Consider the following 15,335-nt stretch of genomic DNA (forward strand, 5'->3'; position numbering starts at 1 on the left):
AAACCAGAAACACACACAGAAGAATCAAATTTAAGATGTAAATCATATAAAACTAAATAACTGGTAGATCAGTGGATAAAGATGAGTTTTAAAAAGTGATTTAAATGAAGATAAACACGTATCAAACAGGTTGATCAGAGCCCTGACAGCAAAGAGCAGGCTCCATATTTATCTGTGCTGATTATCAACACTAATTCATTTCCCTCCACTCAGTGTGAAGTTAGAGAAAAACAAGCTGTATTCATGCAAAACATTAATTTATTGAATAATTCATGTGTTTAACCTGCTGATGGCAGAGATATAATACAAAGAGCTGTAAGGACACATAAGCCTACAGGAGGTTCAGCTGGGGATGAGTTGGACCGTAAAGATACATTTCATGTTTTTCATGTTTTCATCATTCTGGCTGTGTGCAGTGTTGTGCTATACATGCAATCTGCTGCACTAATGTAGAAAAAAAGATGTAATGGATGCGATTTGATAGGGCTGAGTCACATGATCTCACAGACAAATTTAATTTATAAACTTATTATTGAAGACGCCTGATTGATTGACCAGTGTTTAATTTACAATTTGGTGTAAATTACTTGTTAAATATTGTTCTGAGACATAAAATATTCATTTAGCATATAAAAGCTAGACACCTTTAATGTTTACACACAGAAAAACTGTTCTGCATCAAACTGCTCATGTACAACTCATCTGTAAAGTGCTGACTTCAGCTAAATCCAGAGATAACTGTTCAGTTTGGAGTCAGTTAAGAGACTTAAGTGAAGACGACAAAATCCAGATCCAGACTCCAGATGGATCATCAGGATCCAGCTGATCCTCTCTCAACACTCCTGGATGTTCACTCTCACTCTGACAGAGATCATCACCAGCTGATGAGAGAAGAAGAAAGAACAGAGGAGATAAATGAGTGTTTAGTGAGACTCACTTGATCAGCTGTCAGTCAGTGATGCAGCACATCCAGTATAAAGAGCAGCAGGGACTTCAGTCCTGTTCAGACCAGAAGTGGAACAGCTGTGCAGCGTAGCTTGCTTCCTTTCAGCTCTCATGTTAACGTGTTGGAGTGAACACACTGAGCTCCAAGCTCACACACCTGCACACACTTTTACTATCAAGTGTGTTTCCTCTGCAGATTTCACTCAAGTACACAGAGGAAATAAAGTGGTGAGAGTCATGAACACATCATTACTGCAGAAACAGAGACATTCACTCATCAGTTTACTGATGGATTTACTGCTGATACATGTCAACTCTTATCAAAGTTTAAAGCTACAGAGTCTCTGTGGGATATGAACATGTTTCCTGCTGTTAAATCATCACATGCAGCCTGGTCGCCACAATAGTTTGTTTCTACAAACCAAGAACATGTTGAATCTCTACGTTTCAACAATATGAATCATATCAACATTAATAAAGTGATGTAGATCAGATTTGATGGTGTGACAGTTTGATGATGAAGACTTTTGTCCAGTGTTTCCCACACATTCATTTATTCGTGGCGGCCCGACACGAAAGAGTTACGTCCGCCACAAATACATTTTTCGGCTTTTGACCTCGCTCATAAAAGCATTCTAATGGGACTCTGTCTGTGAATGTAGCTTGTCGTTACAATTCCAGTGCAGTAGTTGGCGGTACTATGCAGTAACTCCTGCTATAAAACCAAAGAAGACACATTTAATGCACCTGGTTGACCAGAAGATGACGACGACGATGAAGAAGAAGAAGACCGGAAGCTATCTATCTGTATGTCTATTTATCAATATATCTAATCTGTATATAAATATGTACATGAAGTTTTGTAGTTCTATTCAAACTCTGCTGAACTCTATACAAAACTGCTGAAACCAGCACAGACTGACTCCAACTCTCTACTGACCTCAGAAACTCCAGTCTGCAGCGTAGACTCTTCTTAAGATCAGACAGCAGCTTCACGTCTGAATCCTTCAGGTTGTTGTAACGCAGTTCCAGCTTTCTCAGATGGGAGGGGTTGGACTTCAGAGCTGCAGCCAGAGAAGCACAGCTGGTCTCTGACAAACTGCAGCGCCTCAATCTGAATAAAGAATAAAAGATGTCACTTTAAAAGACAAAGTTCATGTTTGAAATCATTCAGTGTTTCATAATCTGTCCAGAGCTGAAGAAGTTTAGAAAATAGAAACTCCATCAACAGGATGCAGGTTAAAAACTGTCAATACAAACAGTGAAAAGGAGCTCTCATTAATATTAATGACAACATGCTGCTACTTCAATAAAGACGTAGTGACTTCACCTCTTAAACTCTGCAGCTCCACTGACTCCATCTATACTAACTCATGTTGTGCAGCCAAAACAAGTAAAAACACAATAATACTAAAAAATATGACACATGTATATTTTTAGACTATAAGTGTAAAACAGATGAGCAAGAATAATAAAAGACCAACATCACGTGCAGTGGTGGATAGTAACGACTTATAAGTAACACACAAGTAAAAAGGAACGAGAACTTTTCATCTTCCTTTTTTAAACTGTACTTCTACTCTTTACTCAAGTATATTTTTGAGATAAAATCTAAGTTTTACTTTTCTACATTTGCCATTCATAGCTTCATTACATCTAGTCTGCTGTAAATGTGGGGACTGAGTGTAGACCAGAGTTTACGCTCCTTTACGACCTTTTTTATGGCTCCGACCATACAGAACAACTACCGCTCATATACATATGTTAAATACAGTACAGAGCTCCCTGGGGTCACATGCTTTAAAAAAACAAAAACTCAATGAGCATTTAAACTGTGCGCACGGACCTGCATGATTGCAGTGAGAGTGAATGACAGAGTGAGAGAGAGAGAGAGAGAGAAAGAGTGTGTGTGAGAGAGAGAGAGAGAGAGAGAGAGAGAGAGAGAGAGAGAGAGAGTGAGAGAGAGAGAGAGAGAGAGAGAGAGAGAGAGAGAGAGAGACAGAGAGAGAGAGAGAGAGTGTGTGTGAGAGAGAGAGAGAGAGCGGTGGTCCGGTGAGAGTGACTGACAGAGAGAGAGAGAGAGAGAGAGAGAGAGAGAGAGAGAGACAGAGAGAGAGAGAGAGAGTGTGTGTGAGAGAGAGAGAGAGAGCGGTGGTCCGGTGAGAGTGACTGACAGAGAGAGAGAGAGAGAGAGAGAGAGAGAGAGAGAGAGAGAGAGAGAGAGAGAGAAAGAGTGAGTGTGAGAGAGAGAGAGAGAGAGAGAGAGAGAGAGACAGAGAGAGAGACAGAGAGAGAGAGAGAGAGTGTGTGTGAGAGAGAGAGAGAGAGCGGTGGTCCAGTGGGAGTGAATGACAGGAATAAAACAGTTTCCTGATTAATGATGGTTTAATGTATAAACACAGCTGTGTATGATTTTTTATCCGGCCCATAACGGATCCTTCAGATATAACTGTGAAACGCTCACATTTATTTGCAGCGTGATTTCTAAGTGCTGCAGTCAGTGACATGATCAAACAGTTCTCAATGAAACACACACAACTTTCTTGTTGTCGTCAAGGCAACATATCTTATAGGTTATATCACATAATATCATATGATAATATTAGTAGTGAATATGTTATAAAGTTTATACATTATTTATTTATTCAACCTTTTTCCTGCCGGACATTTTGGCCGTTGATATTTTAATCTGCCGCCAATTACACATTATACCGGCCAAAAGCCGCCATATACCGGCTAACGTAACCCTGGTGTAGACTGTGTTCAAGCTAACCGCCTTATAAATTCTGTTGCACTGTTACTTCAGTCATTACGGTAGTCTGCATTGCCTTTAGGCTACCGTAATTTCTGTAGTACCAGCAGTCTGGAAGAAAAATAAGCCCCAGCCACGAGATAGCCTACTTAAATGATACTCACAGTTTACTCAAAAATTCTTTATAATTTTAATATATTTAAAGTTTATGTACGTTTCATGTACGTGTAGCCCTGTCTAAAATCAGTGCATAAAATAAATAACAGCATAAATAGTTGTAGCATTAATAAAGTTCATAAGATTAAAAACTGGTTAAAATATGTGTTAAAATGCATAAATATATGAACAGGTTAAAATGTTAAATATTGTTAAAAAGAATTGAGCTATGTTCCTTTAAAATCCATTGTGGAGAAAAAAGCTTTTTTTAAAAATCTAAAATCAGCCGTGCAACCTGACCTGTCACCACCTTAATGTCAATCAATCTGTTTTTGTGTTGTAATTGGGTCATTATCAAATTAACAGCCAATCTAAGTCGTTTCACCAAAAAAGGGGCGGGACATGTGGCGCAGGTCACGGTGGTGTGTTTTTGCTGTGAGCAGATGTAGTCATAGATATATATAGATGTACTGTTGTCTGGTGAAGGGAGAGAAGAGCAGAGTGTAACGGAGAGTTTTATGAGTTTTATCTGGAAGGTGGACTACCCGTTGGTCCTGATAATAACTTGTTTCATAACCAGAAAGAAGGTAATTAAGTGTATACTTTTTATTCTGTTCTGTAACTAACAGTTATAGTGGTAAAAACATGATTATGTGATGTTAGTTAGCGGCCTGCTAGTTAGCTTAGCATATCATGTACATGTGCTTGATAACGTAGCGTTATTGTAGCTGTAATGTAATGTTAAAACAGTCTTCACGTTAATTTGTCATGAAATAGCGGTGGTATTGTGTCTAAATCTGGTTAATATGCTTAAAGGACGTGTGGAGAGAGAAGAGAGGTCGGAGCGTTTTTTTTTCTTTTCCTGGTCTCCCTGCGGATGGATCCGCGTATTCCCGGTTTCTTCCTGCCATGCCTGTGATCCTGTGATGATGTGTACATGCTTACTGGTGACTGCCATTGCCCCTGTGACTACTATCCTCCACTAACAGTTCATTTGGATTCGTGAGTACTAACTGAACTTGCTGAATTTGAACGTGCTTTTATTTTCTGCTCTTATTGAGTGAAGCGGCCATTACAATTTTTAGGCCTCACCGCACCCCAGCTTCAAATCAGGCCTGCAATGTTTTTATTTGAGTGATTAAAGACTGAAGGTGTGTGTGTGTGTGTGTGTGTGTGTGTGTGTGTGTGTGTGTGTGTGGGCCCACAGGTACATTTTACGGTGGCCGAGAAGGGTCATAACACATGCAAACTCAGAAAACACCTTCATCGATGGTAAAAATATTCACAACACGAGCAAATAAGGAAACGAACTGCAAACTAGGTGAAAACGGAAATGTTTCCAGGGGGACCGTAATCAGCGACGGACCCACACGGGGGAAACAGCGCCCCCTATAAACTAAAAACGAATATAGTCATATGACACACCGTTTTGAACGTTTAACAATTATCTGAGTACTTAATATGTTGGAATTACACATTACACTTACCTCTCTGGAAACAGGATGTGGGTCCGTCGCTGATTATGGTCCCCCTGGAAACATTCCCGTTCTCACCTAGTCTGCAGTTCGTTTCCTTATTTGCTGGTGTTGTGAATATTTGTAACATCGATGAAGGTGTTTTCTGAGTTTGAAGGTGTTATGACCCTTCTCGGCCACGGTAACATTTGAGTGATTGTGAGTACATTTGAATATTTAAAAAGTTACTTAAAACATAAACTCTGATTTAAAAAGATATTCATTTTAGTAAAAAGGTACTTATTGATCACTGTTAAAAGAAAGATAAAAAAGGTATTTTGATACTGAACTTAAAGGTGTAAACTTGAGTTTTTGAAACTTAAAGGGTTAAGGTTTAAACAACTTTAAAAAGCCTGATATTTCATTTTGTACATTTTATTTAAAATATTTTGAGTATTTTATATTTAATATATTATTTCATTAAGAGTTACCAATTATTATTTCATTTTGTAAATAAATGACTGTAAAAGGATTATTGCATTTAAAGGACAGTTGTGTGGTGTCATTAATCTGGTTGAATAAGAGTCAAGAGATAAATTAAAGGGTAACACATAACAAACAGTTCAATAATGAACTCAGGCCCGTTCCATAGTACTAACCACTCTAGATAAATTATTATAAGCTACATGGGACCTGGGTTACATACGGATAGAATATTTTGTTATATTACAAAATAATATCTCTCAAAGACAGAAATTCAGATCAGCTACTCAGAGGTTACTGAACTTTATTTATTATGCCTCAATTGTAAAAAAGAAAAAAAAAAAGAAAATTTTATATATATATATACACACACACACATATATGTATATGTATATATATGTACATATATATATATACACACACACACATATATGTATATGTATATATATATATATATAGTACATAGTACCCCGGACGGGACGTAAAAAGTGGACATGTCCGGGTCAGCCTAATGCCAAATTCAACATTAAGGTCATTAAATGTATCCACTCTGGGGCAGATAAGGAAATAGAAAAGGAGAAGGGGAGGTGAGGAAGAGATGGAGAGAGAGTGTGGTTGTTTATATCTCAGTTGTATAGGCTATCTTTATTTGTTTGATCAGCCTACATGCTCTACGTCAACAAGTGCTGTTTTTTCATTATTTTGCACTGGCCCACACAGCCAAAATATTAAAATTAAATGTTGTAATTTATTAACCAGGTACTTTTGTTACTTTACTTTGAATCATTTTTAATGGGAGTACTTTTACTTGAGTATTGATTTTCAGTACTCTACCCACCACTGATCACTTGCAAGGGCTTCATCATTATGCACATTTAAAACACATGAATGCTATCCCATAAAGCAACACCTGGACTGTCAGCAGCTGCTGTTTCAACTTTCTCACCCTGAGCACAGACAGCAGAAACTGAAAGTTACATGTTAGATTGTTAAATATTGTTCTGTTCTCTGTCTGATAAGCTGTCAGGTGTCTGATTCAGTGCTGCTAAGTTATATAGTTATATTGTTAGTGACGTCACGCAGGTAAAGGTCAGTGATTGGCTACAGGTGAGCAGTGCAGTAATTTATCTGCTGTGTTACTTTAGTGTGAGCTCAGAGCTTATTGGTTCATGTGTAATAATCACTATAGCAACGATAGCCGGTTTCATGTCGGCTAATTAGCACCGTTAGCTCAATGGACTCTGCATGTTGAGTTAAAATATGTTCATACATTTATTACCTGTTGTTACTACTTCTAAGAGAGTTTAATGACTGAGCTGAGATACGAAGTGTTGTTATCTGTTTTCTAACTCAGTGACAGGATGTAGCTTCCAGTAGGTTTTCACAATAAAAGCACCCTGCCGGTTCCTCAGTGGGAGTTGTTTCTTTGACAATGTAAAGGAGGAGAGAAATGTAAGCATAGTAATCTGATTACTTCCTGAGATTACATTATTATTTACTGAATATTAGTCTGGTAATATGCATATTATAGCATACAGGTAATATATGTATGTGTTATCCTTTCTTTATTGAAAACCACACAACAATAGCATCTCAGGGCTCCAGACTGCAACCAATTGGTTGCATTTTTTTATTTTTTTTATTCTAGTTTGTGAACTAGCAGGATTCTACCTGCTGAGAGGATCTTACAGTCACACACAGTGGCAGCTCGTTATGACGAGCACATACTAATTTTTGACATAAACACTACATAATAATCAAAAAAATGTGAATAATTGCTACTTGCACACCTAATATTTTCAGTAAGGGGCTACAGTGCTCCTAGTATAAAAAATGAATGTGGAGCCCTGCATCCAGCTGTTACTGCATGTGTCTCTGTATGTGTTGTTGCTAAAGGAGAAGTACAGGAAATAAACATCACATCTACTTCTCTCAGCCCTTTATTCATCCATACTCTGGAAACATGGCCTGAAGTGTTCTGGCCAACACAGCGGGGTGAACCTAGAGACTAAACACTGAACATCCAGGCTGCTCATTTTATTATTAGCTCCACTACACAAAGTCTGCTCATTAGTTAATGTGCACTGATACTGCAGACAGCTGCTGGCTGCCGTTAGCTCCCCTGCAGGTAGAGACACACTGAATACAGTAGTGTCTGATCACTGTTCAGTCCACTTCCACAGTTTCACATCTAGTAGTCAGAGATAATATAGCTCAGATCAATGAGTGGAGTCTTTTCTCAGTCTGCTCCTCTTGTAGATGTGATCTGTAGATCTTCAACGAGACAGCCAGAGTCAGCTGATCATCCTGAGTCACCACAGTCTCGTAAACTGCAGCAAGTCCACAGACTGAAACTATTCACATCACAGTTTACAGGACAGTCATGACTCAAGATGATTAATATAGCAGCTAGCATCTACGCTACTTTTTGTTAAATTGATAATTAAATGTTAATTTGTGTGTGTGGGGGGGGGGTTGGTTAATTTGAGTTCTGGTTGATGCTTTTGTTTTGAAGGTAGTGGGCAGCTTGGGGCACAGAGGTGAATGTATTTCTATAGATAGACAGGTAGAGGACCAGCAGGCACCAGGAAGGACATATGGTTTTATACCAGGGGAAGAGAGGCAGCAGACGACATTGTTCTTTGTCTGTTTGCTAAATGTTCAAATAAAAAGAAACTTCGTGCTTGCCTGGACATCGCACTTTTTCCTCCTGAGTAAGATTCATTCCTGAGGTGCCTCAGTGGCCGTTTGATCTTCAGTTTATTTATTTATTTCAAGTTAAGGACAAATCTCCACTACAATGCTGCTCTAACTGAAACACTGCAGACACACAACACAGTGCACATGTACACTAGTTTACTGAGTAAAGGCACAATGCAAAGATCCATCTCTGGATCTCAAGAATTGATTACTGATCATTCAAATAAGAATCACAATTAATCTGGAAATCTATTTTTTTGTCCAGCCCTGAAGTTTAGAAGATGGAAACTCCAAAGATCTGAACCCAACAGGATGCAGCTTAAAAAATGTCAAATATAAAATACAAAAAAACAGTTTGAGAGGTTCAGAGTGAAGTATCCAGTGTAGGATTTTATCAATGGACTAAACCACTGAAGAAGAAAGTAGACTTTCCCATGAAGATATTCAGTGTTGATCAGCATAATATCAGCTTTATGTCTGCAGGTTAGTGTCACCACAACTGTCACATCATATTTAAGTCAACACAGAAGTAAAAAATGGTTTCTGACCTCAGAACCTCCAGTCTGCAGTCTGGACTCTTCAGAAGATCAGACAGCAGCTCCACGTCTGAATCCTGTAGCTTGTTGTTATCCAGATCCAGCTCTCTCAGATGGGAGGGGTTGCACTTCAGAGCTGAGACCAGAGGAGCAAAGCTGGTCTCTGACAAACTGCAGTCATCCAACCTGAATAAAGGATAAAAGATGTAAACTTGATCAGTTTCAAACAGATATTAGTTGAAAGGGTCTTTTGTATACAGATGTGACTCTTTACTGGAGGTCAACCAATTAATCAGCCTTTTATCAATAATCTGCATTGGCCAATATAGGGGCATATTAACCCTAACCCAGGCGCATCTGCAGAAAGCCCAGTGTTGTTGTTGCTGTGGGACACATGTGACCAGCCGAGCAGGACTACGGTGAGGCCATCAGAACTTTTGGAAGAGTTTGAACAACGTTGTTCCTGGGAGAAAACGGTAAGGCTTCATTTTTTATCTTTCAAAGGAAGTTCTGTATATTTAATTGGTTAGCTCTGAAATGCTACTTTCAACTTATAGAGCGAAAATTCAGATACAGAGTAATCTTAGGCTGTGTGCAGGCCAGAGCTGGCCACACACCCACACACACACACACACACACACACACACACACACACACACACACAGAGTAGACTCACAACGATGTAGCAGAAAACTAAATGTTCAAATGTGTGATTTCACTTCACTAGAGTTGATGCTGACATTGCCTCATAAATGCAACCAGTCGTTTGCACGTGAGAGAGGAAGCTCAAGCAGTTTGTAGAAATATCTTTCAAAAAGTGCTCATGACTTAGTGCAGTTAATTTATCTCATTAAAGTGCCTGTCTGTGGCTCCTATATACAGTAGCTTCTACAACACCATCACTAGTGGATTATGTAGTCCTTGCATCAGGCTGTGTGATACGAGTAAACACTTATTTTTTTGTGATCACTAGGTTATGGCCACTTGGCTTGTAACAAAAACTAAAAAACTTTCTCCAGGACAGTTTTGTGATGAAGATTTAAACGTTTTCAGTCCTGTACTATAACTACTATTAAGATTAACTGCACCCTACTATACATTTGCTCTAATTCTTTAAATCAGCAGTGTTTTTCAAAATGCATTAGATTGTAATGTGCATAGAATAATGGAATTATTAATGGAGTTATATTAGGGGTGGGACGATATGCTTTGGTCACGATTCGATTGTATCACGATTCTTGATAATTGTGATTCTATAAGTATTGCGATTCATAATTATTAATAATTGCAATTTTCTTTTCCTTCTTAAAAAACAAACAAGTTGAATCATACACTTCTAGAGATGATAAACCATGAATGACATTCCCATAATCAATGCACATCAGTCTGTGTCAATGTAATGAATTGTTCAATAGATGAACTGATATGTTTAAAAATAACAAGTAAAGTGCTCTGACTACTCAGTGCTCTCTGAAGTAGTGTAATGTCTAATAGCTTTAACAAAATAACATACACATATATGCTACACAAAAAGAGCTATTTCCTGTTGTTCAGTCGACCTGAGCTGTAAATAAAAGATAAATAATAAAAGATAAATAATAATAATGGTTTATTTTTGTAGTTACCAGTTTTACTTTTTTCATCATTAGGTTTCCATACGTAGCTACTAGCTGCTGCTCTCCTCATCTCTCCTGCTGCTGACTGTGAGATCTGAGCAGGTAGAAGCTGCACTAACTGTGCTCTCACACTCGCTGCATTGATAGTGACACACACACACGCGCACAGTCACTCGCTCCAGATTCCAGGAGGTTGTGTCTCATTTGCGCCGTCAAGGAGCCGCTATCAATATGCTGGAGACTCACAGGACGTCCAGGAGAGTTGGATTATGAAGGGAAGAGGCACGTTGTGTTATGAAGGGGGGGCAGGTTGTGTTATGAAGGGAGGGGCAGGTTGTGTTATGAAGGGAGGAGGCAGGTTGTGATATGAAGGGAGGGGGCAGGTTGTGTTATGAAAGGAGGGGGCAGGTTGTGTTATGAAGGGAGGGGGCAGGTTGTGATATGAAGGGAGGGGGCAGGTTGTGTTATGAAGGGAGGAGGCAGGTTGTGTTATGAAGGGAGGGAGCAGGTTGTGTTATGAAGCGAGGGGTCAGGTTGTGTTATGAAGGGAGGGGGCAGGTTGTGTTATGAAGGGAGGAGGCAGGTTGTGTTATGAAGGGAGGAGGCAGGTTGTGTTATGAAGCGAGGGGTCAGGTTGTGTTATGAAGGGAGGGGGCAGGTTGTGTTATGAAGGGAGGAGCAGGTTGTGTTATGAAGGGAGGGGCCAGGTTGTGTTATGAAGGGAGGGGGCAGGTTGTGTTATGAAGCGAGGGGCAGGTTGTGTTATGAAGCGAGGAGCAGGTTGTGTTATGAAGGGAGGGGGCAGGTTGTGTTATGAAGCCTACATTGAAGCCAAAAGCAAGTTATATGGTTAACTAGCTGCTAGCAACTTCTAATGAAATCGAGCAAGTGATCAACATAGTTAACGTCATGTTACTTCAAGAACAGTCATTTTTGTAGCGGTGCTGAGAAGGTAGTGCTGTAAGGTAATAAAATAAAACACTTAGCCAAAATAGAGCCTCTAAAATAAAATAAAAATCGATTCCGGGGAGAAAAATCTATTTTTAAAACCACCCTATAAAAAATCGTGATACGTACATGAATCGATTTTTTCCCCCACCCCTAAGTTATATCATACTAAACATGCTAACATTGTTCTTTTTTTTCTTTCTTTTTTAGTAATTGCAGTCTGGCGGCTGCACAAAAATCCTTTATGGCAGCATTTCACTGAGTCAACACCAGAGAAGGCCAAGTGCTATATCTGTGCTGCTGGGTTCTACTGTGTGCAGCAGCACTATTGTTAATATTGGTAATTTATTTTATTTATTTAAGGTTACATATTTGTGCTCTCTGAAACTTGATAAATGTTGCTAAGTACACTAAACTTTATTTTTTGATACAAAAGATTTTTGATGACCAAGAAAAAAATCATATATCGGCCATCAGTTGACCCCGATTTCTAAATATCAGCATTAGCATTGGCCATAGAGAAACCCACATCGGTCAACATCTATTCTTTATCAAAAACTATTCACTATAACATTAATTTACTTTAACAACTAAAAGGGAAAATTTCCTACAGTTTCTTTAAGAATCAGTCATCTTTTATAACTATTGCTTTCTTAAATATTTTATTATATTATTATATTATCTGCATTCATTCATATTTCTAACTCCACTGGGGAGAAGTAGGAGGACTGAGCCCTTTGTGTCTTCCTGTTGCCATGGTGAATCATGTTATCTGTGCTCCATTGATGAAGGCTTAGTATCTCCTCTTGTACCAGCTTCACTCAGAGTTACTTTAACTGAGAGTTGATTGAACTAAATGTTATCACCTGTTCTGAAAGTTAGTCCACTTAGAGTTCAGCTTTTAACTCAGAGTTTGTTAAACCTGTTTTCTGAAACAGGCCCCAGGACACAGTATACATCTACGCTGATTTTATCTGAAGTTCAGTTTAGTTTCAGTTAGTTTTGCATTGTTGTAGTTTTTCATTTTATTTATACTGTCTTTTATTTTTATTTCAGTTCACAACATTTGTTTTTACTGCTAGTTTTAATTTTTGTCTCAGTGTTCATTAACTATAATAAAGCTGGTACAGACGTGACTCTTTACCAAAAATTATAAACATTAATTTACTTTAACAGTGAAAAAGAAGAATCAGCCATCTTTCATAACTACAGATTAAACTAGTAAAAAAAACGAATAAAGGAAAAAAAATGAATTGATGTAAGTTATGTATGAACATAAATTTAGGTTCAGTTGTTAAACATTAAGATCAACAGTAGTAACAGACAGTCAATGAACTTACTGCAGGTCGTTCAGTCTACAGTCTGGATTCTTCAGAAGATCAGACAGTAGCTCCACAGAGGAACTACTCAGCTTGTTGTCACTCAGATCCAGCCATCTCAGATGGGAGGGGTTGGCCTTCAGAGCTGAGACCAGCGAAGTACAGCTGGTCTCTGACAAACTGCAGTCCCCCAATCTGAATAAAGAATAAATGATGTAGATTAAAATCCATTTATAATCCAATCAGATGTGTTCAGATTTAAATGTGTAGTTCAACATCTAGTTAGGACGCCTCCCTGGTGAGGTGTTCAGGGCACGTCCCACCGGTAGGAGACCCTGGGGAAGACCCAGGACACACTGGAGAGACTATGTCTCTCGGCTGGCCTGGGAACGCCTCAGGATCCCCCGGGAAGAGCTGGTGCCCCCGCGACCCCACCCCGGATAAGCGGCAGAAGACGGACGGACGGTTCAACATTACTATGTGTTATTGTAGATCATCATAATGTCAGCCTTCTACAGACATCATCTAAATGTCACCCCAACATTCAGACATATATTCATGTCAACACTGAGTCATAAAAATACTGTAAACACCTGCATTGATCTCTGTGTGTGTGTGTGTGTGTGTGTGTGCGTGTGTTCTGAAGGATCAATATCAATGATCAGACATTATTCATTTAAACACATTAAAGAATATAATAAAGAAATATTTCTCCTTCATCAAGGAAACTTGATCAGTTTCAAACAGATATTAGTTGATCTTCCGTTTACTGCAGGTTTATTATACATGTGAAGTTTTTAATTCGTTTTTATTTTTATTTAGTTTTTCAGTTTCCTTGTTTCTTTAAATTTCAGTTTAGTTTTAGTTAGTTTACAAGTGACAAAGTACTTTTAGTTGAGTTTTTATTGAGTTGTAGTTTCTCAGGTATCAGGAGGAAAGCTTTGATTTGTAGAAGCTGAAAAAGATGAAAGAATGAAGAAGAATTTAACAAAACATGCTTAGTCTTGCTGGTGGGAGGAAGGTAAAAGGAAGCAGATATCGTTTGCTCCATCCATCAACACACACAGTCAGTCTCTCTGACAATATCTGTCAGTTTTTCATGGGTGTTTTCATTTTTAACTTGGGCAGACCCTGGAGCTAGAGGTTAACTCGGATCGGGCCGACAGAAATTACCCGGCCCCGACCCGAGACCCGTACGGGTCCGGGTCCATTTTTTCTGTAGTCAACTAGGGTCCAGGTCGGATTGGATTTTACAACCTCGGGTCCCGGATCTGTTCGCTAAAATGTGTCAAACCGAGAAAACCCGAGAGACAACTATTACGGGTCTGACTCGGGTCAGTCTGTGTAGTTTTATGTCAGCTATGTACAGTCATAGTGGTGCTGGTCTGTTTATATATTCGTTTTTATATCAGATGAGGCTGTTGCACTTTCTTTGCACTAAAGTTACTGTTTTATGCTGTGTTTTTTGTCTTTTGGCCAAAGTTAGCCTCGGGTTATTACGAACCTAAAACGTACACTAAAGCGGTTGTTATCATTATAATGTTGCCACATCACAGCCAGATAAAATATGAATGTTTAGTCAATAAAGACTTTGATGATCAAAGTAATCGTCTGCCTATGTTAACTACATGAAATACAATAAAGTGTAGTCTATTATTAGTTATAGTCTGCACAGATAGTTATAGTTCAGACAAAGTACAGTTACAACAATTATTCATCCTTTTTACGGGTCGGGCATAAATTATCTCAGAACTACTCGGACATCGGAACATATTTCACAGGTCCATAACATCTCGTAAGAGTTGTTAAAAACTAATAAAATCAGTCATCAGAAAAAGTTAAAAGAGAATCCATTCATAAACAGATAAACTATAAATGTAAATATACTTTTCATATTCCATAAAGGGTTAAGATACTTCAGTTATGTGAAAAAGGTTAAAATGGTTAAAAATGAGGTGAAACAGTTATGAATATACCAGATGAGTTAATCTGTGATCGACCTGTTGAACTCTTGATCTAGAATGATTAGTTTTCCCTGCAGAGGTGGGAAGGGGGAGCTCTTGGCCAATATGCTTCACTCCTGATGAAGCTGCCGGAGAGGAAGCCTTGTGTCCGAGTAGTTCATTGATATATTTCCCCTTTTTCAGTGTGTATCAATGGCACTTTGTTTGAAACTGTCAAATGTAACAGAGGGTAAATTCCTAATTTGAAAAACCTGTAAAAACTAACTGATGTCTCTGTGCGTTCCTGTGTGGGTATTGTTGGAGCCAAAATATGTTTTGTTTATGTTTATATTTGCTTCAGCTGCACGTATTGCGTCACATGCATTGATTGACACATGGGTGTGGTTTCCCCTTATTTTACCTGTTCACCTGGGTGGCGGCGGGAGTTTTGGACAAAGGGAAGTTAGTAGAGCTCCGATATTT

The 15,335-nt window shown here is 38.7% G+C and overlaps 1 protein-coding gene across 1 annotated transcript in view; it reads right to left on the minus strand.

The window, feature by feature from the left end:
• The window catches only part of LOC128378569 (NACHT, LRR and PYD domains-containing protein 14-like), a 118,684-nt gene continuing 103,349 nt past the window's right edge, over window positions 1-15,335 (minus strand). Inside the window, exons 13-16 of the mRNA XM_053338133.1 lie at window positions 12,931-13,104; window positions 9,039-9,212; window positions 1,886-2,059; window positions 1-881 (exon numbers count right to left, since the gene is read on the minus strand). Of these exons, the coding sequence (XP_053194108.1) occupies window positions 875-881; window positions 1,886-2,059; window positions 9,039-9,212; window positions 12,931-13,104 (529 nt within the window). The 3' untranslated portion in view covers window positions 1-874. The remainder of the gene's footprint in view (window positions 882-1,885; window positions 2,060-9,038; window positions 9,213-12,930; window positions 13,105-15,335) is intronic.

Source organism: Scomber japonicus, chromosome 18 (genome assembly GCF_027409825.1).
Source record: "Scomber japonicus isolate fScoJap1 chromosome 18, fScoJap1.pri, whole genome shotgun sequence".
Lineage (NCBI taxonomy): Eukaryota > Metazoa > Chordata > Actinopteri > Scombriformes > Scombridae > Scomber > Scomber japonicus.